At 47.9% G+C, this 23,923-nt stretch overlaps 1 protein-coding gene across 4 annotated transcripts in view; it reads left to right on the forward strand.

Annotated features, from left to right (window-relative positions):
* LOC119443130 (arylsulfatase B) overlaps window positions 1-23,923 on the forward strand; it is a 101,361-nt gene that overhangs the window by 57,361 nt on the left and 20,077 nt on the right. For all 4 annotated transcript variants that reach the window (XM_049662596.1, XM_037708281.2, XM_049662594.1 and 1 more), the window contains exons 5-9: window positions 6,056-6,168; window positions 12,206-12,322; window positions 18,727-18,858; window positions 19,353-19,479; window positions 20,002-20,295. In XM_049662596.1, the coding sequence (XP_049518553.1) occupies window positions 6,056-6,168; window positions 12,206-12,322; window positions 18,727-18,858; window positions 19,353-19,479; window positions 20,002-20,295 (783 nt within the window). The remainder of the gene's footprint in view (window positions 1-6,055; window positions 6,169-12,205; window positions 12,323-18,726; window positions 18,859-19,352; window positions 19,480-20,001; window positions 20,296-23,923) is intronic.

Raw genomic sequence — 23,923 nt, forward strand, 5'->3', positions numbered from 1 at the left:
CTCCCCCTCCCTCCCTCCCCTACGGCCTCTCGCGCGTCGGAAGAAGGCGCGTTTGCTCTACATATATGGTGATTGTAAAGGAGGAAAGAGACGCTTACTTCTGCAGCCCTTAAGCGAGCACGGCGCAGAACGCGCGTTTGTTCTCCGCCGTGCATTCACTCCCCGTGAAAGCGCGCGCCCCTCGCGCCCTTTCACTCGCACATACAGCGTTCGGCGCGCGGCGACGATTTCTTCTCCAAATGACGTCATACGGAACCTCACGGCGACGGCGACGGCGACGCCGACGGCAGAAATCTGCTTTTGAGTGTCCATATAATTGCTATCGCAATAAAAGGAGTGTTTGGCCATTGTGTGGGCGCTTGGCAAGTTTCGCCCATATTTATACGGGCGATCTTTTGACGTAGTGACTGACCACCACGCACTACGTTGGCTGTCGACGCTAAAAGACCCATCGGGCCGCCTTGCCCGCTGGGCATTGCGAATTCAAGAATATGACATCCGCGTGGTTTACCGTTCCGGGCGAAAGCGCTCCGACGCTGACGCGCTATCCCGATCACCGCTTCCCCCGAAGGCCAGTCACGACTCCTCCTGCGAGTGCACATTGTCATCTCTGGACTTTGACACTATCGCCTCTACACAGCGTGATGATCCCTGGACTGCATTTCTGTTCGACCTTCTCTCGGATACGTCGAAAGTTCCAGCGCCACGAACGCTTCGGCGCCAAGTTCCTCATTTTGCGATTCGAGACCAGCTACTGTATCGCCGCAACTATGCCCAAGAGGGTCGCACATGGTTACTCGTCATTCCGCGAACCTTGCGATCAGAGATTTGCTCCTAGTTCCACGTCGACCCTCAGTGTGGCCACGCGGGAGTCTTCAAGACCTACGAAAGACTTCGACACCGCTATTACTGGCGGGGAATGTACAATTTCGTTCGCAACTTCGTACGCTCTTGTCATGAGTGCCAACGTCGCAAAGCGCCACCGCACAACTCCGCCGGTGAACTCCAGCCTTTACAATGCCCATCCCGACCCTTTGATCGCGTGGGCATAGATCTCTACGGGCCACTTCCGTTGACTCCTACCGGCAACAGGTGGATCATTGTTGCGGTAGACCACTTAACACGTTATGTGGAGACTGCTGCTCTACCAAATGCTACAGCGCAGGAGGTCGCCAATTTCATACTACGCCGTTTTCTCCTTCGTCATGGAGGTCCACGTGAACTTTTGAGCGACAGAGGCCGCACCTTCTTATCTGAAGTCATCGAAGAACTGCTTGCTGCATGCGCTATTGTTCATCGTAAATGCACTGCCTATCACCCGCAGACTAACGGTACCACGGAACGCTTCAACCGAACTCTTGGTGACATGCTCGCCATGTACGTCTCACCTGATCACTCTAATTGGGACCTAGTTCTTCCGTTTGTCACCTATGCCTACAACACCGCGACTCAGGCCACTACCGGATTCTCACCATTTTACCTTCTTTACGGCCGTCATCCTTCGAACACAATAGACACCATTCTGCCCTACCGGCCGGACCCATCCGAATGCCTGCCGATCTCGGAAGCAGCCAGACACGCCGAAGAATGTCGCCAGCTGGCCCGCCAATTCACCTCAGACAACCAGAACCGTCAAAAAGCCGTTCACGACGCCCGGAACTCGACTCCCAATTTTCTCCCGGGCGCCCTCGTCTGGTTGTTAGTGCCGCACCACACGCCCTGGCTCACTTCAAAACTCCTTCCGAAGTATACGACGGGCCATACCGCGTTCTCGAGAGAACATCACCCGTTAATTACCTGGTTGAGCCGCTCACGCCGCCGTCCGACATGCGACGTCGGCACCGTGAAGTCGTTCACGTTCAGCGCCTCAAGCCGTATCACCTTTCTATCGTCCTTCCGGACAACTAAGTCGCCAGGATGGCTCCTTTATTTCCGCGGGGCCCTTGTAAGGAAGATGACGAACGATGACGCAGAGTCAGCAGCATCGGCAGCATCAAGCGCGCAGCAGAAGCTCGAGCGAGAGGACTGGGCTCGGTGCATCCTACGACCCGCTGTCGCTACGAACCCCAATAAATCCCCTTTATAGTGTATATATATATATATATATATATATATATATATATATATATATATATATATGGGTAGGTTTCGGAAAGCTGGTCGGGCCCCAGCCCCCCCCCCCTCCCCCCCCCCCCCTCCCCGGAAAAATGAAAACTTTCCGCCTAAGTTACAGAGTGTCATACTGCCCTTATTCGCAATGTTTCCGAGAGTCCTAAAACAACTGTACAAGACACCGACTGTAAATTCGGCAAAAATATGGTGAGCATATTAAGTGTAATATACCCGCCGTGGTGGCTTAGTGGCTGTGGCATTGCGCTACTATAAGCACGAGGTCGTGGGATCAAATCCCGACTGCGGCGGCCGCATGCATTTTGATGGCGGCGAAATGCAAAAACACCCGTGTACCATGCATTGGGTGCACATTAAAGAACCCCAGGTGGCCAAAATTAATCCGGAGTGCCCAACTACGACGTGCCTTGTAATCAGATCGTGGTTTTGGCACGTAAAAGCCCATAATTAAAAAAAATGTAATATGTGACGACTTTCACGTTCTTGACTTAATAAAAAGCATTGCAAATAGTTATTGAACCCTCGTTTTTTTTTATGCGCTATATACGTGGTTCGAGGTTCTCCCGGTGTCCTCAGTGAAATGGGCAAGGCACCTTGGTTATATATATATTTTTTTTAAAGGGGCACGTTATGGATCATGTGTACGCAAAGTTCAAAGTGTTTGGGTTAGTTGCGGCCTTTGTAATAAATCATTATAAATCATTATAAGGTAGCTTTACGAGCGGCCTAAGAATTTGTGCCGCGCTTCACTGGCTTAGCTACAAATGCCACCGAAATGATTGAAACTTATCGAAAATGGGAGGAAGGCTATGGCAAATCTTAGCGCGAACATAAATGCGTGTGGATCAACTACGTAATTTGCAAAAGTTCTTTTATCAAGTGGTCGAAAGCGTTGTATGGCCATTTTACGCTACTAGCTTCCGAGTGTCCCGCAGGACGCACGGACGGTACACGAAGCTTATATTCAGTGGGAAAGGAGTCATGTTAAGTATAACGTCTGGCGATACCTTAACGCTTCTGGCCTATTTATAAGCGTTGTAAATAATAATTGAACCTTCGTTTTTCATCTATATCTTTATGCAATAATTTTAAACAATTATGGCACATTTAATAAAAGCCTACTTACGTACAGTAATCTCAGTGCATCCATTTCTATTACCAAGGTTTCACCGCAAGTTGGCGCGACACACCGTCTTTAGCGACTTTCTGCGCCAATTCAGAATTATAATTTATATTTGAATCGCGAACAGCGTGCTCGATTATGTCACACTATAAATATTTTCATTTCATTTTTCACACAATAAGTTTTTTTTTTTTTTTTCATTTCTACTAACCTCTCATGACACGCTCTGGTCCCTTTATGGTTGCGTGCTTAAAGGGACTAACAGCCCATTTTTTTGGTACCCGTCTTTTAGTGCAGTTGAAAGCTTACCGGTCAGATTGTGGAATCATGCAGTGGTAACGCGGTAAACGATGTGGAACACTTTTTATCAGAATTTTGCGATCCTCACCTATACATCCTCTCTGCGCATGTATCCGCATAATGATTGAACAGTAATGATTGAAATCATTACTGTTCGTTTTCCTAAATCTGTAGTACTAATCTTCGGTGATTTTAACTTCCCCGGTATTGATTGGGCTAACCTTTCAACAGCAACCTACCTATCTGAGGCACACAGTTTCCTGCAGTCATGTCTCGACTTTTCTTTAACACAGCTTATCACCCGTCCCACGCGATCTTCGGTTACATCCACTAATATTTTAGATCTAGTATTAACCAGTGATCCTGACGTGTGCTTTGACTTAACTCATCAAGATGGGCTATCTGATCATGATATCATAACAGGTAGTCTTGCAGTTTCCCTTCCAAGACGTCCGAGCTCTGATAAATACATCCAATGTTACAATAGAGCGGATTTTGACAGCATAAACTCCGCACTATCTGACTTTTCGTTACATTTCCTCAATAGATGCCAATTTCAAACCATTGAACGTAACTGGGCTGAACTTAAAACCACTCTTACTGAACTAATTAATCGATTCGTCCCTCTAACAAAAATAGCCTGCACTCCGACAGCCCCGTGGTTTACTGTAAAGCTTCGGCGCCTTAATAATAAGAAAAAGCGTTTATATCGTAAAACCAATAAAGACAGCGTCTCAGATTCCTGGCATCGTTATAAGACCTGCGATAAACAGTATCAGTCACTGCTAAAATCATCTAAACGACATTTCTTTACCCATGACCTATATTCTATGCTCACTAACAATCCTCAACGTTTTTGGCGCGTAATAAACCCGAAGAGCTATCCCGATATAACACTCGTTAATGAGCACGGTGATATGGTCCACCACTCGGAGTGTGCCGATTTATTGAATAGCGCATTTTCATCTGTATTCACACAGGAAGACACCACATTATCACCATCCCTTGACAATCTCACTAACATATCAATGCCAGAAATAATTGTTAGCGAAGCAGGTATTTCTTCTTTTTTCAGTGAACGACTATAGACTGGAAGCATTGATAGGTGCGCGCGACAGCGAGAATACGCCGTCATTGGTGGGAGGCAGACGACAAGCGTGGTCCTAGCTGTGAGAAAGTTTGTTTATCAGACCGATGTGCCTGCGATCCCTGTTTTCCAAGTGTTAAATTATCTTTACAGTAATGGCTACGTACCTTCGTGGTTTCCTGCCCAGTGGTTGTTGTCATTAATAACAGCCGACTTACGTACCGTTACACCTCACAGTTACATAATTCTACTAAAGATATTCGTAAACTAGCTTACCTAAAATTTATCCGACCTCAGCTGGAATACGCTGCATCCGTCTGGTCTCCCTATCAAAAATATTTGATCGAAAAACTCGAATATATTCAGAATAGGGCAGCGCGTTTTATCTCACGTTGTTATCACTATACTATAAGCATTACACAAATTAAACTCGACCTCTCACTACAGCCCTTGCATGATCGTCGTGATATAGCCCGGCTATCCTTATTTCATAAATACGTCCATAACACAACGCCATCAGTTCTGCCTCTTGAAACTCCTCATATTACAGGTCACAGCGGTTGTACAATCGGTTCAATTTCATGCACATCTACGGAAAGACTAATTCATTTAACTACTGCGCTCTTCGAAGAGCCATTATTCTTTGTCATTGCCTTTCCCGTTAATAATGTGCAACTATGCCTTAAATGCTGTTTTGTTATAGTCTCATTATATGGCGCTTGCTCTGTAATTCTGTTGACTATGTTTTACTGTGTGACATTTCATTGTTAAATTAGCTGTCTCGTCCAAAGCGTTCGGTTTGTTTCCTAGGTCACATTGTAACATTGTATTGCAATGTTGGCACATTTCTTACCCTACATTTTTTATATGTATTCGCATATGTATTCTAACTATTGTACAAGTAATATTTTTTTATTGTACTCTCCCCCCTCACACAATGCCTCTAGGGGCCTGTAAGGTAATTTTAAATAAATAAATATTAAATAAATAAATAAATAAATAAATAAATAAATAAATAAATAAATAAATAAATAAATAAATAAATAAATAAATAAACTACTCAAAGTACCAAGACTTCGCCAGTTCACGCCACTTACTGGCATTTTTAGACTTTCTTTGCCAATTTAAAATATAATTCCTACTTCGCATTGGCTTAACTAGCGGAACTGAAAAAAGAACGTGTGTGTGGGTGCAGACTTCCGCCACTGCTGCCAGATTTCGCACCGTGCAGCTGTCGGGTGCATCCGCATGAAAGACAGCAAAAATATTGCGGTGTCAAAGGTTTCCTGTCACTACACTGAATCTTCCCACCGGATGGTACGTCACGCGAACGCGAAAAACATCGTGTAGTGTGATCGACATGCACAAAATACGACCAGCTGGATGCGCTCACACTTGGCCCTTGTCTGGTGCAGGTCTGCAGCACATACCAATTCAACCGGGTGAACCGTACGGTCTTGACCTCAAGTACACCCTTCTTCCTCAGCATCTGAAAAGACTCGGCTATGAGACTCACCTCATTGGAAAGGTCAGCAAGTGACCAGCTCCCAGCTGAATACAAAGCTAAGCAACTGATTAGACGTTTAACATATATACCATATACACTTGCTCGAAATCCACGCTAGAAAACAGCATGAAAAGAGAACGCAGAAAAAAAGAAGGACACAATGGAAGACGGCAGGCCAGGTTTGTTCGTGAACACACACACAGGAATGGTGCTCTATTCCAAATAAAATAAGGGCGGTTGAATGCAGGGCTCAGTTCCTTTTTAACCTGAAACATGAGCGTGATAAAACTGCACGAGGGCAGGACACAGGAAAGAGTACACAAGGGACAGAGCTATACGTACTGCGTCCCCTGTACTCGCTCTGTTTTATATCGGAGTCACGTGCCAGTAATTTTAATCCAGTGCCTTGTTGCGGTTTATTGTTAACAAAGCTCTCTCTTGGTTCAACATATTCGTCAACATATTCGATCAACAATACCTCACAGTTGAGCTTTCCTTCATTTTGGTGCAGCCAGGAAAAGAGAGGAATAAAAGGAAAAGCAGGGAGGTTAACCAGGTAGGAATATCCGGTTTGCTACCCTGCACTGGGGAAGGGGAAAAGGGGGAGAATAAAAGCATAGTAAAGTAAATGAAGAGAAGGAGAGAGTTCGTCATCAGGGTAAGGCGTAATATAGGTGCGAAATGAAAAACACGCTGAACGCTCGCACAGGCCAGCTGTCGAATTAAGTGCCAAGTCATGTGCGGTGCCCGAGTACACGATTTTTTTTTAACACGAAAGTGTTTTATGCCGGGGTCCACCAAGACTTCACTGACGTATTTCCGTCACGGAAATACGTCACACGAACATAATACAAAGAAAGAAACCAGAAGAAAAAGTTCCACAAACATGCAAAATTTGGAAATCGAACCCACGACCTCTCGGTCCGCGACGATAGATCGCCGAGCGTTTAACCCATTGCGCCACAAACGCATTTGCAGAGAGCTACACAGACGCGCCTTATATATCTAACACTCCTCCGTGTACCCGCGCTCTTGCTCGGGGCGGTGCCGCCGCCTACGAGCAGAAAAGAGAAGTACTGCATTATGACACTAACGCGCACCGACAGTGAACGCTTCGGTGGTCTCAGCACTACGACGCCTCGATGCCAGCATTCGAAGGGACGCTGGCATCAAGAAGCACTACCAACGCGTTCTCGCAGAAGCACTACTAGGTGGCGTTCACCGTACTCAGCACAGCGGAGCGTGGCCTCCGCAATTAGCTCTGAAAATGTTTCTGAAGTTGATCGCGGAGGCTGCAATTACGACGCGCTGTACGCGCTGATTTGACTCGGTGACGATTCAGTTACGTGCTTTGTCTTGCGCGTTGTATTAGTGTGTCAGTTACGTGCTTCGTCTTTCGCGTTGTGCTAGCGTGTGCAGCGTAGTGCAGCTTCCATATGCACGACGGTTGCTCATGGTCATCGACGTTGGTAGTCGTGATGGAGGAGACGTGCCACCAGGCGTCAGCGTGGGTGCATCAGCTCAAGAAACTGCCGCCGGCTGCCTCTCTCGCGACGCTCTCTCATCTGGGGGGAGTAGTAGACAAGCGGCGGCTGCAGCCAGGCATCAGCAGCAGCGCGCTGTGTTTTCCAAAAGCCAGACGCGGCGCTGGGCCCTGCGCTCGCGTGAGTGAGTGTGCGCGGGTGTGGGTCTGTGGTGTGTTTTTCGGCGGGCCTGCCGCTGTCACATAGCGCCTCGCAGCTGCCGCCTTCGAGCAACCCTTTCAGCGACGGACCGCTTGTCTCAGTCAGTCTCGCCGGCTTTCTCTCAGCGGTCTAGTGCCTTCTTCATCCCGTCGACCTCGTTATCTTTTTCTCGGCTAACAGCAGTTCGGCTGCCGCCGGTTCTTCATTTCGGTACCCCGTGCACCGGTTCGTAACCGCCCTCCTCCTCCTCCGGCCAACCCTGCGGAGTTGAAGCACTCAGACATGGAAGAACCCCCGGTTGTAGGCTCGGAGCTGGGCTTCTCTGAATCGAAACCCGCCGGCTCCGAGCCTAGCACGCCGATAACGAAGCCTGACTGTTACTGCGAAGGCGCGGACGAGTCTGAGATGCTGGCGGCGGCCCTAGACGTTGTAGACAAAGCGTGGAAGGCCGCCGAAAACGGGCACCACATCGCAGAGCCGGCACGGGCTGTAGTGGACGAGAAGCAGGTTGAAGCTGTTGATTCGAGCGAGGCGGACGCGGACCGTTCGCTGAGCTTCACGAACGGAGGATGCTGCGAGCGCCTGGAAATTGTCGAAACGTCGTCGCCGGCGGAAGACCTGCGCGTCTTGGAAACCGAGTGCCGGGCGGAGGCTCAAGATGTGGCGGCAGCACCGGTGCCGCCTAATGACAACGGATTGACAGCTGCTCCGTCGGACTCTGCCGGCGAGGGTACTCCAGGCATCGTTGAGTGCGGTTCGTCGTCTCTGGATAACGGTCTCAGACATGGCGAGCATGAATGACGAGCAAATAACAGAGATCGCAAACAACATAGAGAAGAAAATTGAGGCTTTTCCTACAGCAGTCTGGGAATATAAGGAACTGGTGGAGGTTATGCAGCATGAAATAAGGCGGACACGGCAATACAATTGTTGGATTGGAAAGAGGAAACCACGTAAGTGGTGGAACAAGGAAATTAAACAAGCTATAGAAGAGCGTAAAGAGGCATCTAGGGTTCATCGAGAAGCCAAAAAGTTGGGATTACAAGAAGAAGAGGTGCTCCTTAGATGGAATACGTACCGAGAAAAGAAAAGGGTTGCGAGTGAGCTCGTGCAAGAGAAAATTAAATGCGCAAGTGAACGTTGGGTGCATAACATTCACAAAAGATACAAAGGCGCCCCAAAAAGATTCTGGAACCATATAAAAGCACTCGGAGCTCCAACTAGAAACTCGCAAACGGCTATAAGGGATGAAGACGGTAACATCTATGAAGGCGATGATGCGCTGCGGTACATCACAGACGTTATCAGGCATAACTTCGGTACGAGAAAAAGCGTAGTTCAGACAACAGATCCAGCAACAACAGAGAGGCCTGAGAGATCAAAATTCAGCATAGAAAGCTTTTATTGGAAAAAGGCAGCAGAAAATGTCCCTAACAACACGGCAGCAGGACCCGATGAAATCCCAATACAGCTAATCAAAAACCTCGGTCCAAAAAGCAAGGCACTGCTGACTAATGCCATAGAGCAAGTGATTAGAACAAAGAATATTCCCGTTGGATGGCGTGAAAGCAAGATGAATCTTATCTACAAAGGCAAAGGAGATAAGGATAAGACGAGCTCGTACAGGCCAGTTACAGTAACGTCGGTGATATATAGAATGGCAATGCAAGCCATAAAATTAGAACTGTCGAAGTGGGTAGAGGAAAACGGTGTATTGGGGGAACTACAGAATGGGTTCAGGCCAGGCAGACGCTTAGAAGACAATATGTTTGTACTAACTCAGTGCATAGAGATTTCAGTAGCTCAGAAAAGACCTTTATGGATAGCATTTCTAGATATTAAAGGAGCTTATGACAACGTAGACAGGGAATTGTTGTGGGATATTCTTCAATACGAAGGCATAGATGACGATTTCGTGGAGCTGCTGAGGGAGATATATCGAGACAACCAAGTACAAGTGGCATGGGAAGGCCGAAAAGGAAATGAAATGGTGGGAATTCACCAAGGATTGAAGCAAGGATGCCCTCTGTCACCATTGTTGTTCACGCTTTACGTCAAGGGCATAGAAAGACGACTGGAAAACAGCGAATTAGGTTTTGATTTATCCTACATGCGTAATGGACAAATGGTGCAACAGAAGATCCCTGGACTGATGTACGCAGACGACATTGTGCTACTAGCGGACAATAAAAAAGATTTACAGATACTTGCGAATATCTGTGGGAACGCAGCGACAAATCTAGGCCTTAAGTTTAGCACAGAGAAATCAGGGATTATGATCTTTAATGAGCACACGAGTAACTTCGTGGTGTCAATTCAACAGCAAGTAATACCCATAGTGAAGCAATATAAGTACCTCGGCGTACACATAAACGAAGGAAAGAATTACTCAATCAACCACCAAGATAATCTGAAAATAAAGGGGAAGCGGAATGCAGCATTAATGAAACACAGAGCACTGTGGGGCCACAATAAGTATGAGGTGGTGCGTGGAATCTGGAAAGGAGTTATGGTGCCAGCGCTAACATTCGCAAATGCCATTATATGCTTAAAATCGGATATATTGGCGGGTTTGGAAGTTAACCAAAGATCAGTAGGCCGGTTGGCTTTGGGAGCACACGGTAATACGACAAATGAGGCAGTGCATGGAGACATGGGTTGGGCCTCTTTTGAAGTCAGAGAAGCACAAAGCAAAATTAGTTTTGAAGAAAGGCTCAGGAACATGGATGAAAATAAATGGGCAGCTAAAGTGCACAAGTATCTCTACATGAAAAGCGTGGACACAGAATGGAGGAAGAGGTCAAGGAAGTTGGCAACCAAGTACAGGATAATCGAAACTGTAAATAGACAACCAGGGGTCATCAGAAAGAAAGTGAGAGAAATAGAGACCGTGAATTGGATGCAAAGAATGGAAACGAAAAGGACAATGGAGATTTACAAGAATGAGAAGAAAGAAATTAGAAGGGAAACTCTGTACGATAACACAAAGGGCAGTGCCTTGCTATTTGAGGCTCGAGCCGGTTGCCTAAGGACGAAAACATATCGGAACAAATATTCGGAATTAGATGAGACATGTGTATGCTGCAGTAAAGATCCAGAGACCACTCAGCACATCCTAATGGAATGCGACGGGATCCACCCAGCGAGAACCGTAGGTAACGTGCAACTCCCAGAAGCGCTTGGGTTTAAAGTGGAAGGAAACATAAACAGATCAGCCGTAGAGATCAGCAAGAGACGATTAGAGTACTGGTGGAAAAAAAGTAGGGAAAAGATGGATGCGACCTGATCTCTTAAAATCATAGGCAGCGGTACAAGGTAAATTTTTGAAAAAGAAAAATAATGATAGGTATACAAAAATGCAAGATAAAGAACATGTATAGTATACCTGATTAAATCAAGCAGGCTAGGTGACTATTTGTCGCCGCCCCGTTTCAAAGGGGATGCCAATAAATCATCATCATCCTAAGGGCGCTTTAGCCATAAAACACCAATAGACATTATATATCAATGTGCAATAAACATTACACTACTTCTGTGAAGACACGTTTCACTTTCGTGTTCTATACCGATTCCTATATAAGAGGGATCAACCACATTTTTTTATCTCTTCTCTTTTTTTCTTTCTCTTATTTTCTCCTTTTTTCTTCTTTTACTGTTTCATTTTTCAAGCCGACATAGAGCATCCTAAGGGACGCATGTACTTCGTTGTTACGCGCTTCTAAAATGGTTTACATGGAGAGTTTATCACATTTTATCTTACAATCTCTTTGAACGAGAAATCTTCCAAGAACGGTTATGCCAACATTTTTTTTTTGCCTTTTTTTCTCATCATTTTGTCAGCGCTAGGAGTTATAGTCCAACAACTAACAGCACTACATGCAGCAGTGCACAGTTCGGACACAGTTAACTTTCGAGGAGAAAGACAACTAACAAAGACGTCGGGAATCGCTTATTAAATAAAGTGTTTCTAATGCTGATTACATGTGGTGTTCGGTTTGTTTCTTAACGACGCAGGGCACCTCGTTATTTTATAATTGAGCATTCTGGAAAAAAAAACAAATAATAATAATATAAGAATTAAGAACGAGCCTCTGCTGCATCTGTGCCGAGTACTTCCTTTGCAAACAAGCGTTTCGAAGACTCCAAAGTCATTTTATGTTAATGCGAGAATAAGTACCGGTTGAGCCCAACCGTAAAATCCACCTGTATTAGTTATTTATTTTTACCTTTACACCATGCAGTATGGCAACCCAAATTACTGAAATCCAAAGCTTGGTTGCGTTTAGTTAGTTTTTATTTCCTACTTTTTCTTCGTTTGTTGATGGAACTTAACGTTAACCGCATTCCGACATATTATTGAACCCACACCATAGTGGCACCTGGGCAGTTACCGCTACGAGTACACGCCTACCCGGAGGGGCTTCGACTCTTTCTACGGATTTTACTACGGCCATGAAGACTACTACACCCACATGCTTCATCACTCCCAGGTATTTATAAGCCTCGATTGAAGTGCTCCTAGTAGCGTGAAATATGCTAGCGATAGCGAACAATATATAAGGCGCTGTGCACGATCAGTAATTATGCTGGATGCATTCGCTATTATCGGTCGCAGTCACAGAAATATTTTCATACTGCAGTCGAAACTCTTATTATCTCATTTCACCGTCGGCTTGCTTAATCCTGTTGTTATTTTCCGTCTCTGTAGTTACCTGTCATATTTTTACAGCGTAAGCTGTTATGGTCTCATTCCAATAGCTGTTTCGGGTGGCGATGATGCCGCCGCCGGCGTCCGCCGCGTAACCGCTATCGCCGGAAACGCGAAAAAAGTACCCAATTCCCGCCGGGATCGAACCCGCGCCCGCTGCAAGGGAGCCGGATATTCTACCACTGAGCCACGCTAGCGCTTGCTATCCGGCCGCGGAAAATACCCATATATAAGGCAAGCATGCAAGTGGAGACGACTCTAGCCTCCGCCAGTATGGTGGCGACATCTTGGTAAGATGCTTGCAAACGCAGCGTCCGCAGACGCAGACGACGATATGCGATTCAGAATGAATGAATGAAAAACTTTATTTCACGAGCTTTTCAGCGCATGCGCCGGATGGAAGTGGTTCCCACTTCACGGGAATCCATATGCTGCTCTCGCCGCCTGGCCCCTGGTTACGAGCCAAAGCTGGTCTTCCAGGGCGGGGCTGGACAGCAAGATCTTCCATCGCTCTCTAAGGGGTTGGATGGGTAGGGGGATCATGTTGGGGTTAGGATTGGTGAGGAGTGGTGGGTGTTGTTGGCCAAATTTACATTCTGCAATCATGTGTTGCAGTGTACCTGGCTCGTGACACACGGGGCATTCTTGCCCGTACTGGCTCGGGTACATGCGGTTTAGTAATCGGGGGTGGGGAAACGACTCTGTCTGGATCTGCCTATATATAGTCTGCTGCTCCCTCGTTAACGTGAGGTGTGGCTCGGGGAAGCTCTGTCTCCCGTTTCTGTAATATTCCACTATGTCTTTGTACGTGACCAGTGGTTGGCTCTTTGCGTCCTCCTCTTCCCTCTCCGCGGCTGCGGCTCGGTGTGATAGCGCTCGGGCCTGCTGGTGGGCAAACTCATTGCCCTCCACTGCGGAGTGGGCCGGAACCCAGATTAATTCTATCTCCTCCCCTTTCGGGGGTTCCTTGCCTTTGAGCGCCCGAAGCACCAACCGGGACACCCAGCCCGACTGGAAGCTCCTATACGCTTGTTGCGAGTCTGTGACCACTCTGGTCCTGCCTTGTGTAGTGAGGGCCAGGGCAATTGCCAGCTCTTCTGCTTCGTCGACATCGTTTGTTTTTACCGTCGCGCAAGTTAGCAGCTTTTCTGTGGTTGTCACCGTTACGGTCGCCCAGCTTTTTCCTCTGTCTTGGGAGGCGTCTGTGAAGATTACCCCCTTCTGCCCAGCCAGCAGCCTGTTGTAAGCTTTTGCTCTGGCCTCCCGTCTGCCGCTGTGGTGTGCTGGGCTCATGTTTTTGGGGAGTGGTTTTACCTTGATTGCTTCTAGCCAGACGTCTGGTAGTTGTCCTCGCTCCGTCTGTCTCGTCTCCTCCCAGCCGATCTTCTTCAGGACTCTTCTGCCGGCCTTCGTTTGACTTAGGCGATGCTTCTGGCTGGAGAGGTGGCCCTCGATCAGTTCGTCTACCGTGTTATGCAGGCCCAACCTCATGAGTTTGTCCGTGGAGGCACTTATCGGGACTCCGATGGCTTGCTTGATTGCTTTTCGGATTATCACGTCAATCTGGTTCCTTTCGACCGTGCTCAGCAGGAGATACGGTGCCACGTACGTAATTCGGGAAATCACGAAGGCCTGTACGAGCCTCAGGGTGTCGTTCTCTTTCATTCCTCTGCGTCTCCTCGCCACTCTGCGGAGCATGTGCAGTACTTGCTCTGTCGTGTGCTTTAGCTTTCTCACAGACGCTTCCGCCTTGTTGTTTGCTTGTATCACCAGTCCCAGGATCTTGACACTGGGGCCCGGCAAAATGTCTTCTCCATCTAGCACCACTTTAATATCTTCCTTGAGTCTTTTCAGCGCCCGTTGTCGTACTACCACCAGTTCCGACTTCTGTGGCGAGCATCTTAGGCCGCATTCCTTGGCATATTTGTCCACCACTTCCGCCGCCACGAGGCGCGCAATCAACGCGTTTCCGAGCTACCGAGCCTCCGCCAGTATGGTGGCGCCATCTAGTTAAGGTACCTGCAAAGGCGGCTCGCCCGACATGTAAGTTGCAGTTCTAAGGCTTGGTCGGGCTCAGCAGACTGCTCTGCAGAGAGCATTGCAAGCCGCAGCTCGCCGTCGACGCCGGGCGCTCTGTTCAGATCGTTCTCGTCAAAACGAGGCGAACAGACTGCCGCGAAGACCCTGTTGTGCGTGGTGCCCAAATTGGAGCTACTCTTGAGCCGCTCTACCAGCTTACGCTGTGACTGTGCTGCGTGTGCCGCGCAGGCCTGTGACTTTTTTCTCTCTTTCTGCTTGTGCCAGTCTAACTGTCCCTATCGACTTCACGTTTTTCCATCCTTCTTTCAAAATAGTTTACCATGCTTGTGTCCAACGTAACTTAGGCTAAAATTTAAAAATATGGAAGTGCCACGTAGCTGGATAGAACCAAGGTAAAGTTGTTTGCCGTCGCTTGAAGCAAGTCAGACGATTTTTTTTATTTCGCCTAATTACATAATTAGTCATTATCAGTTGATAAACTTCTCAAAGATTATATTCAGACCGAAAGTATCAATTAGAAAATTGTAGACCATCCTGAAAAATTCCCGATCCAGCTTTCTGTTGCTCAATACGTTCTACATAAAAGTTTTTTTTTCCAAACCTGAAAGAAAGCACGCGAAACACGAAAAAGTGTCGCGCGGTACTTTTTCGTGTTCAGCGGTCTTTCATAATACAATAATAGAGAAGTTGATAAAAAAACTAGCCTGACTTACTACAAGCGACGGACATGGTTCTGTCCAGTTACATTATATATATATATATATATATATATATATATATATATATATATATATATATATATATATATATATATACAGGATGTTTCAGCGAACACTTTCAAAAATTATTTAAAGTTGCCTTTGGCAGATAGCCCAATTCTAGTTCATGAGCTGGTCTACTCGAAGAGGCGGACATTACTTGCACAAGAAATTGGAATGCATAATCAAATAATTAACAGAAATTCACTAATTAAGTTTTTAACTAATTACCTGATGGCCCATATTGCAATTTACAAATTGTAGCCATGGAGTTCGCAAGGCGGATCCACTTGGAACGAATTCTCGGGATGACACCAGTTTCGAGATAATAATTACCGAACTTTGCGGAGAAATGCATTGGCGTCCCAGTTAATTTTGTGCTTCAATGCCTAAAGCGACGTTTCGTTAAGAAACTAACTGGAACTAACTGGAACGTTTCTGATCATCGAATCATCACGCGATTGATTTTGAGGCCGTTACATGCCTTGTCGTCTTCGCCGCTTTGTGCATCAATTTTTTCACGCTGTTCATGTTACGATACAAGTACATCGACTCGCCCCCTTGTCAAGTTTCAAGTTTATTTAATGCCGGAGACATTGAGGTGGACGCAGACAAAAAGCAACAAAGTCTTGACGGAGTCCTCACCCACCTGTTACGTGGCAAGCAGGATATACATACCAGGGTAGAAGTAGCTTTAACTTTCTGCAGTAGTTTTATACCAGAGTTGTAACTATCAGAAAAATAAAATTCGGTGAGTGGCAAGGCATGATAGTCTTATTGCGCGCTTCTTGTCTACGGAACTTTGATGCAAATTACACCTTGGACAAACCGTGCTCTATCACAGCAAGAATTCTACGCTCTTAGTCCCAACTGGCATCCACACTGAAAAGCACTACTCCGGATTTAAAGGGTATACATTAGACTGAGTGACAATCTGTGACTAGAACTTGCGTATCCTCGTGAGTGTTACCACGTTGCCTCTCTCTTCACTACCTAAGCCAGCTGTTATAGCCTGCATTTGTTGCGCAGTGCAACCAACCAGAATTTAGTCTGGTTAACCTCCTTGCGTTTCCTATATCCTGATAGCGCTATAAGTAATAGGACTTGGTGGCAAGACATACCTCTGGGTTCGCAGCTACCTACAGATGCGATCATTCTACGTGCTCAACGGGGATGGCCCGACACCCCAGTATTACAGTAGCCGCGAAGTCCCTCAAGGCGGAATATTAAGCCCGACGCTCTTTAATCTGACCCTTATTGCATTAATCGAGAACCTGCCAAGCACCGTTCGACTCTCTATCTACGCCGACGACATATGTATCTCGACGTCGGGGGTGACACGGCTTCAGCTTCGCGCTCGGCTTCAGAAGGCGGCCTCATCGTCATCATGCTACCTTCGTAAACAAGGGCTGGAGGCGACGTGGGAAAAGTGCGCAGTGGTGGCGTTTACGCGGAAGCCAATGTCTGCATACGGCATATCAATCAACTGACAAGTGGTATCGTTCAGCAGGAGTCACAGGTTCTTGGGAGTTGTGATTGACAGATATCTGTCCTGGACTCCTCACGTCAACCACGTGAAAAAGCGCCTGATGGCTATTTGTCATCTGTTCAAGTTCCTTGCAGGAAAAAACTGGGGGGTATCCACACAATCCATGTTACAGCTATACAGGGTGTTGTTTGTTAGGTTCCTCCGGTACAGCCTACCTGTTATATCCAACACCTGCAAAACTAATTTGCGTACAATTCAGGGCATTCAGGCGCAAGCTCTTAGGATATGCCTTGGAGTACCACGCAGTGCGTCAACGGCTGAAACTATCGCCATTGCTCAAGATTATTCAATCACAACGCACATCGCCATCGAGACAATGCGTGCACATGTCAGGCACATTGCCCGGACTCCTTGCCACCACCTCGCCGCACTCACCATGGAAAGACCTCGCACGTCATATAGCACAACTGTCAGTGCATATCGTGCCTCGATTACATCGGGGTACGCACCTCCGGCCAGGCTGGTGTCTCCTCCATGGTGTTTGTGCCATCCTGAAGTCCAACTTAGAATTCCAGGACTTCAGAAAAAGTCATACTTATCACCGTCTGCACTAAAACAATTGAGCTTACTCCTGTTGTACGAGAGATACAGCAGTCACGTGCACGTCTATACGGACGGATCGACTACATCGACCAGTTCTGGCGGTGCTGTGTTTATACCGACGAGAGGAGCAACAATGCGATTCAAGACCTCACATGTCACGACGTCCACGGCTGCAGAGCTCACGGCTCTGCGCAGTGCACTTCAATTAATAGACGCAGAGAGTCCTGGTACATGGACCATGTTTTCCGACTCGAAACCGGCTTTACAAAGTATGCAGGCAGTTCTCCGACGTGGAGCTCACGAACAACTAACGTACCAAATTGTCAAACTTCACCACGACGTCAAACAGAAAGGCCACGAAATTATTTTCCAATGGCTGCCTGGCCATTGCGGGATCAGTGGAAAAGATCTCGCAGACAAAGCTGCCCGAGAGTCACATCAAGAACAACACAGCGTTCCCATTCCTCTTTCTAGGACAGACGCTGGAAGGCAGCTTCGTCACCTGGCACGCAAGCTCTCTTTAAGAGAGTGGAACACCCCAAATATAATGCGCACCAGGCTACACGAACTGAACCCTTCGCTCCAACTCCGACCTCCACCCGGGATTCACCGACGTGAGGCATCGCTTTTATACCGGCTGTGGTTGGGAGTGGCTTTCACGAAGGCGTACTGTGCTTTGATTGGAATGACCGAAAGTGCTACGTGCGACGTCTGCGGCAGCGAAGAGAACATAGAACATTTATTGTGTCACTGCGATAGGTTTCAGTCGGAAAGACAAACATTATCGAACGCATTGCGACGACTTGACGATCGACCGTTGTCCGTGCAGGTGCTCCTTGAAGACCGTCCCCATCGCTCGTCGGCCCACAAAGCTGTGAAGGCGCTGTTGTCTTTCTTGAGGACGACTGGCCTATGTGAACGCCGTTGAATTGCTCAGGCTCTCCGCGTGCGTGCGCGAGCTCACCGTGTCCTTCCTCCCCCCCTCCTCTCTCTATCTCATCTTTCTATTCCCTCTTTCCCGTCCCCCACAGTAGGGTAGCCAACCAGACGCATTGCTGGTTAACGTCCCTGCCTTCTCCTTCTCTCCTCCTCCTCCTCCTATATCCTCTTTCTCTAAGAAACAAATAAACTAGCAAATACGCTAACACACTTCTCATGGTTCGCTTACAACGGCCGAAGCATCACGGCGCAATCCGTTTCGAAAACGTCCCTCGTCGGATTACGCCTTGTGTTTGCACCTGTTTCTGTTCAAGTACCGGAAGCTTGAAAAAAAAACGGTTAAAACGACGTTTTCAGGATGGAAGAGAAATCTTGGGCCTCGACCTCTGGAACGGCACGGATCCCGCAGAGGACGCCATGGGACTCTACGGTACCGATCTGTTCGCCGAGAAAGCAGTGCGCCTCATCGAGAACTTGGACAAGTCCAAGGTAACCATTGCCTCACGGAGTCTCAATTATCAAAGCTAGATCTACGGCCATTCGGCGTCACGTGATAAAGTTTAACAAAGAGTTGACGACACCACGTGGTGTCGTCTTTCTTTGGTCCCCGTTGTTGCTTGTACGCTGTTTTATTTTCGTAACGTTCTAGCAGAGCCAGTTGCACTGAAACAACAAGTCATTTCGCCTCTGTAAGCTGGACATTCGAACAAAATGTGTTCCACGGTTTCCGACGCGCCACAGTTACAATACGGATTAATGGTCAGTCCAAGACGGCACAGATGAATGCGGTGTTCAGTTGAGGCCTATGATACATTGTCTCAAGGAAGATAATCGTGATTTATATTATATTTATTTACCAATGCTGATGCGTCGGATGTTGCGAAGTATACAATGTATATATTATGGCTGAAATTTGTTGAACGTAGCAGCTTCATTGTTCATCGACATCCGCGCTCTCTTAGTTTTTGCTCTCCCCCTTGCAGCCTCAGTTCCTGTATCTGAGCCACCAGGCGGCCCATTCCGGAAACTATGATGATCCACTTCAGTCGCAGAAAAAGAATGTGGACAAGTTTCCTTACATCGGTGAAAAGAACCGGACTATCTACGCCGGTAAGCGCTGGCCATGGCACGACAATTGTGATAGCTATTTTAATATTTAAACGCATTTCATGTCAATCCACCATTTTCTAAACAGTAGTTTTTCAACATCCACGTTGCGTGAACTTCGCGTACTGTGAATTACTAATACGTTTTATCTTGTAAGGCGGAACAACAGGCGGCATGTGAAATTTTTGGTGTCTGTCTTTCCTACGAAACCGCACCGTTCTAAAAAAAACTGTTTCTCGACCTTAAATTTTGCGCTTTCATGATATCTACAAAAAATTGACATCCTAAATCATAATACTTTATGTGGACGCTTAGATCAGTAGGTGCACGCGCCAGGGTTCCGAGCATTAGAGATGAAACCAGACCTTAGCGACCTACTTGGCCAGCTTGTAACATGCCATCTAGAAGTGGACTTGAAGGCGGAACGATAGAAATTACCGTTGTTATACTGAATCCTGATCCCCTAACGTATATTCGACATCCTGTCAGTGTGGCTTTCGGGCCAATGGATTCCCGCTCATCCAGGAATGGTTGACTCGCTCGACGAGGCCGTCGGAAGGGTGATGCGAGCGCTGGGCGAAGCCGGCATGCTGCAGGACAGCGTGATCGTCTTCAGTTCGGACAACGGCGGCGTGCCCTGGGGCTACATGGCCTCCCGTGGCATCAACTGGCCGCTACGCGGGGCAAAGTCCTCACCGTGGGAGGGTGGTTCCAGAGCGGCCGCTTTCCTGTGGTCGCCGCTGCTAGACAAGAGTCGCAGGGTCTCTCAGCAACTTATGCACATCACTGACTGGCTGCCCACGTTCTACACACTTGCCGGTGGGTAACACGTACTTGCAGATTTTCAATGCGAAGCATCCCTGTCTGAGTCAATCCAGTTTTTATCGTATATCATGGCCGTTCTCGTGGGCCGATCCTGATGATACAATAGTTTAAAAAAAGAAAAAAAAAAGCAGCCAATAAAAAGAAACTGCGGCTTGAATAGTCATCGTATATGACTTCTGCCTGAATTCTTATATGACTTCTGCCTCGAAAGAAAGTGCGTAGAACTGCATAGTTAACCATGACGTCATTGCGCCTCTTAAGGAGCTTCTTGGCATCAAATACCGTGCAACCCTTGCTCTAGATTTTACGTCGCACTTGTAATATTGCGAGAGTCAGAGCGCAGTTTCTCTCTGCTGGAGTTGCTGACAGAACGTGCTAAAGGCGCACGGAGGCGCATATACCCAGTGCCACTGGATATATGTGCTCTCTCTCTCTCTCTCTGTCCGTCCGTCCGTCCGTCCGTCCGTCTGTCTGTCTGTCTGTGCGTGCGTGCGTGCGTGCGTGCGTGCGTGCGTGCGTGCGTGTGCGTGTGTGTGTGTGTGTGTGTGTGTGTGTGTGTGTGTGTGTGTGTGTGTGTGTGTGTGTGTGTGTGTGTGTGTGTGTGTGTGTGTGTGTGTGTGTGTGTGTGTGTGTGTGTGTGTGTGTGTGTGTGTGTGTGTGTTTCCACTTCGCGTGGAAAATCAATTTTAGCAAGATACCACGAGACAGGGGCAGTTGTTTGGCGGTATATTTGAACGAGCGGAGTCTCAGAAGCGCACTCGATCGCTGCACCGTGCACCGTGGGCGGCACCGTTTCCAGCGCTGTCCGCGCGCTTCCAGAACAACCGCACCTAGATATTGTGCCAGTCCTGCGGGGTTTTAGCCCGAAGCTTGATGTGATGCGGCCATCAGTGTTGGACCGGCGGGCCAATCGAGGCTTTCACGACCTCCGCCCGAGTCCGTGTATACTGCTGCCGTACATCTTGTGGCTGGTACTCTGCGAGGGATAGCAGCGCTTTCAAGGCCCGGTACATTGCCTGCAGTTCGAGAGATCTTGTCGTCGTGAGCGGTCGCTGACACCATGGCTGCGTGACCGTTGTTGCAAGCAGGGTTGCTTGCAACAACCGCGCAGCTAGAAGGTCTTGTGCTTTTATTGGACGCACGCAGGCGCGTCGGAACGGGGGGAGCGTCGCTCCCCCTCATCTACAAATGAGGGAGCATGGCCCTCCAAAGGGCAAAATTACAAACCCTTCTAAAGAAAATATCTGTTATCTGTGCCGCAGTCTTGGAGGAGGAACTGGAGCTCCACTCCTCAGACTTCGAAATCTCCAGGCTTGTCGCACAATTGCTGATGCTGCCGTCAGACAAAAGCAGCAATGTTCACGGATTGCTGAAGGATCAAGCACCAAACGTTAATCAAATTTTTGAGGAAGGGTTCAAACTTGTGCTTTGTAATTCTTATGGTCCCAGCGTCGTCGGCAACATCCGAACGATCCTTCAGTGTCCTGCGACGTATACTGAAGACGTGCTTTCGAAGCGCGATGTCGCAGGAAAGGTTGACCCATCTACTCCTTTTTCACGTGCACGGCGATTTAACCGCCACTTTGAGCTTAGATTCCGTAATTGAAACGTTTGTTGTAAAAACCGCGGAAAGAAAGTCCACGTTTGGCACAGTGTGACAATGAGATGCAAGAGCGCTTGAATGTGTTCGTGCGACTTTGTACCATTTCATACATGGAGGAAGGAAAAAACTGAGGAGGGGCCCTGACGTCACTCTTTGTGAAGCCAAGTGACGCCGGAAGTTGGCGTTACTCCGCCATCTTGTTGTGGCAGATTCTCCTCTCTTGTTTACATTTCTCACGAAACCACACCGCGCTGTGCGCGCAACCGGGTTGCTCGGGCGCACGTGCTTCCGTGAATGGTGCGCCGTTGCATGAATGCAGCACTTTGAGCGCTACTGTAAACGTCAACATGTACATCTAGGTCATGATACACTACAGGTGTTGGGAATGCCAATGTTGAGGGCAGCAAAATGAAGCACATATTCTGCGTAAAACTCCACCGGCACATCCGTGCAGGTGTGTATGACCCTCGAAAGCGCTCTCCTCAAACGAGCTCGTACTGTCGCGAGTACTGCGAGAAACAAGCAACAGTTGAGCAACATGTGTTTTTATATGTATACGAAAGCAAGTTGTTACTGAACACAAAGTTCTAAAGCCAGGATTATGCATTCTTGCAAAACGTTCTACGTTATCATCGTTACTTATTTATCACCCGCTGTGAAAAGCAGGAATACTGCACGACTGTCACTGACCTGCAAGGCGTTCATTCTACAGATTCTGAAACACAGTGGTTTCGGTCTATAATGGTACGTTAGTATGATTCCGCCGAAGAGGGCAAAATTTCCCGCAGATATTCCTTTGTCCATGGCCATTGCCTGGCGCGGTACATTGCGTACAGCGTAGCATGCTCATTCATCTTACGCGTTTGAGTTCCTTCAGTCCCACCTGGCCACAGCAACATCCGGGAGAGCACGGTCCAGATAAAACAGAGGAACAAAACAAAGAGACTAACGCAAACCTGCCCACACGACGTCTTTGCCACGATACGAAACCTACCGCGAAACACGTGTGATCGCACGCACCATAACAAAGCCGCCATTGTGCCACGATGACATGGCCACTACAGTGCAAAAATCGTGAAAAAATAAAGAAAAATACCATGACTACGTCACGATGACTACGTCACCACTTGCTCCACACTTTTCTCCTAGCGCGCGGAGGGGGTAGGGCCTCTCCACAATTTTTATTGCGATAGCAATTATATGGACACTTCCAGCGGATTTCTGCCGTCGCCGTCGCCGTGAGGTTCCGTATAAAGTCGAAGGGCGTTAAAATAGTCGCCGCGCGCCGTATGTGCGAGTGAAAACGCGCGTGGGACGCGCGCTATCACGGAGAGCGAACTCACGGCGGAGAGCTAACGTGATTTCCCGTCGCATGAAAGGCCGTGGGTGTGTGGGAAGGAGGTAGGGGGGGGGGGGGCTGCGGCACCAAATGCGTATCTTGCAACCGGACGCAAGGGGAACTCGCAACTCAGTCTCGCACGCGAAAGGAGGAAAGCGGAAATGCAGCGCGGGAGGGAGTGGGCGTGGGGCAGCTTTTACTCTGCCAACAGGTGCCCCTTGTACTTTGCCCGGCTGTGGCGGTCGCCCGCACCGTATCTTGACAGCGATCTCCACACGGCTCTGACCTTTGTATGCGCTGTGCATTTGCCGCTCAGGTTCCGTTGAAGCGATAGACCACACGAACCTTCGCTCGCTGCGGCGGCTGCACTTACTGCGAGCGTTTTGACAGTGGTTGTCTGCGCTCATCGTGTGTGATCTATTCACGTTTGTTTGTGTGCGCTGACACCACGCTTGTTAATTCAGTTAGTACGCGAATGTGTCCAAGTTTATGCAGCCGATAAAACTACTATCCCAGCATCTCTACTCCGAATAGCTCTCTATACTAATTTGCTATTGCAATTGATGCTTCGCCTTTCGGGCGAAACTGCGACATTTTTTTTTCCTTCCTCCATGATTTCAAACGTCACTTAGGAATATACATTTTGATCCTAGATTGATTACACGGTATAGTTCATACTG

The sequence above is a fragment of the Dermacentor silvarum genome, chromosome 2, assembly GCF_013339745.2.
Source record: "Dermacentor silvarum isolate Dsil-2018 chromosome 2, BIME_Dsil_1.4, whole genome shotgun sequence".
NCBI lineage: Eukaryota > Metazoa > Arthropoda > Arachnida > Ixodida > Ixodidae > Dermacentor > Dermacentor silvarum.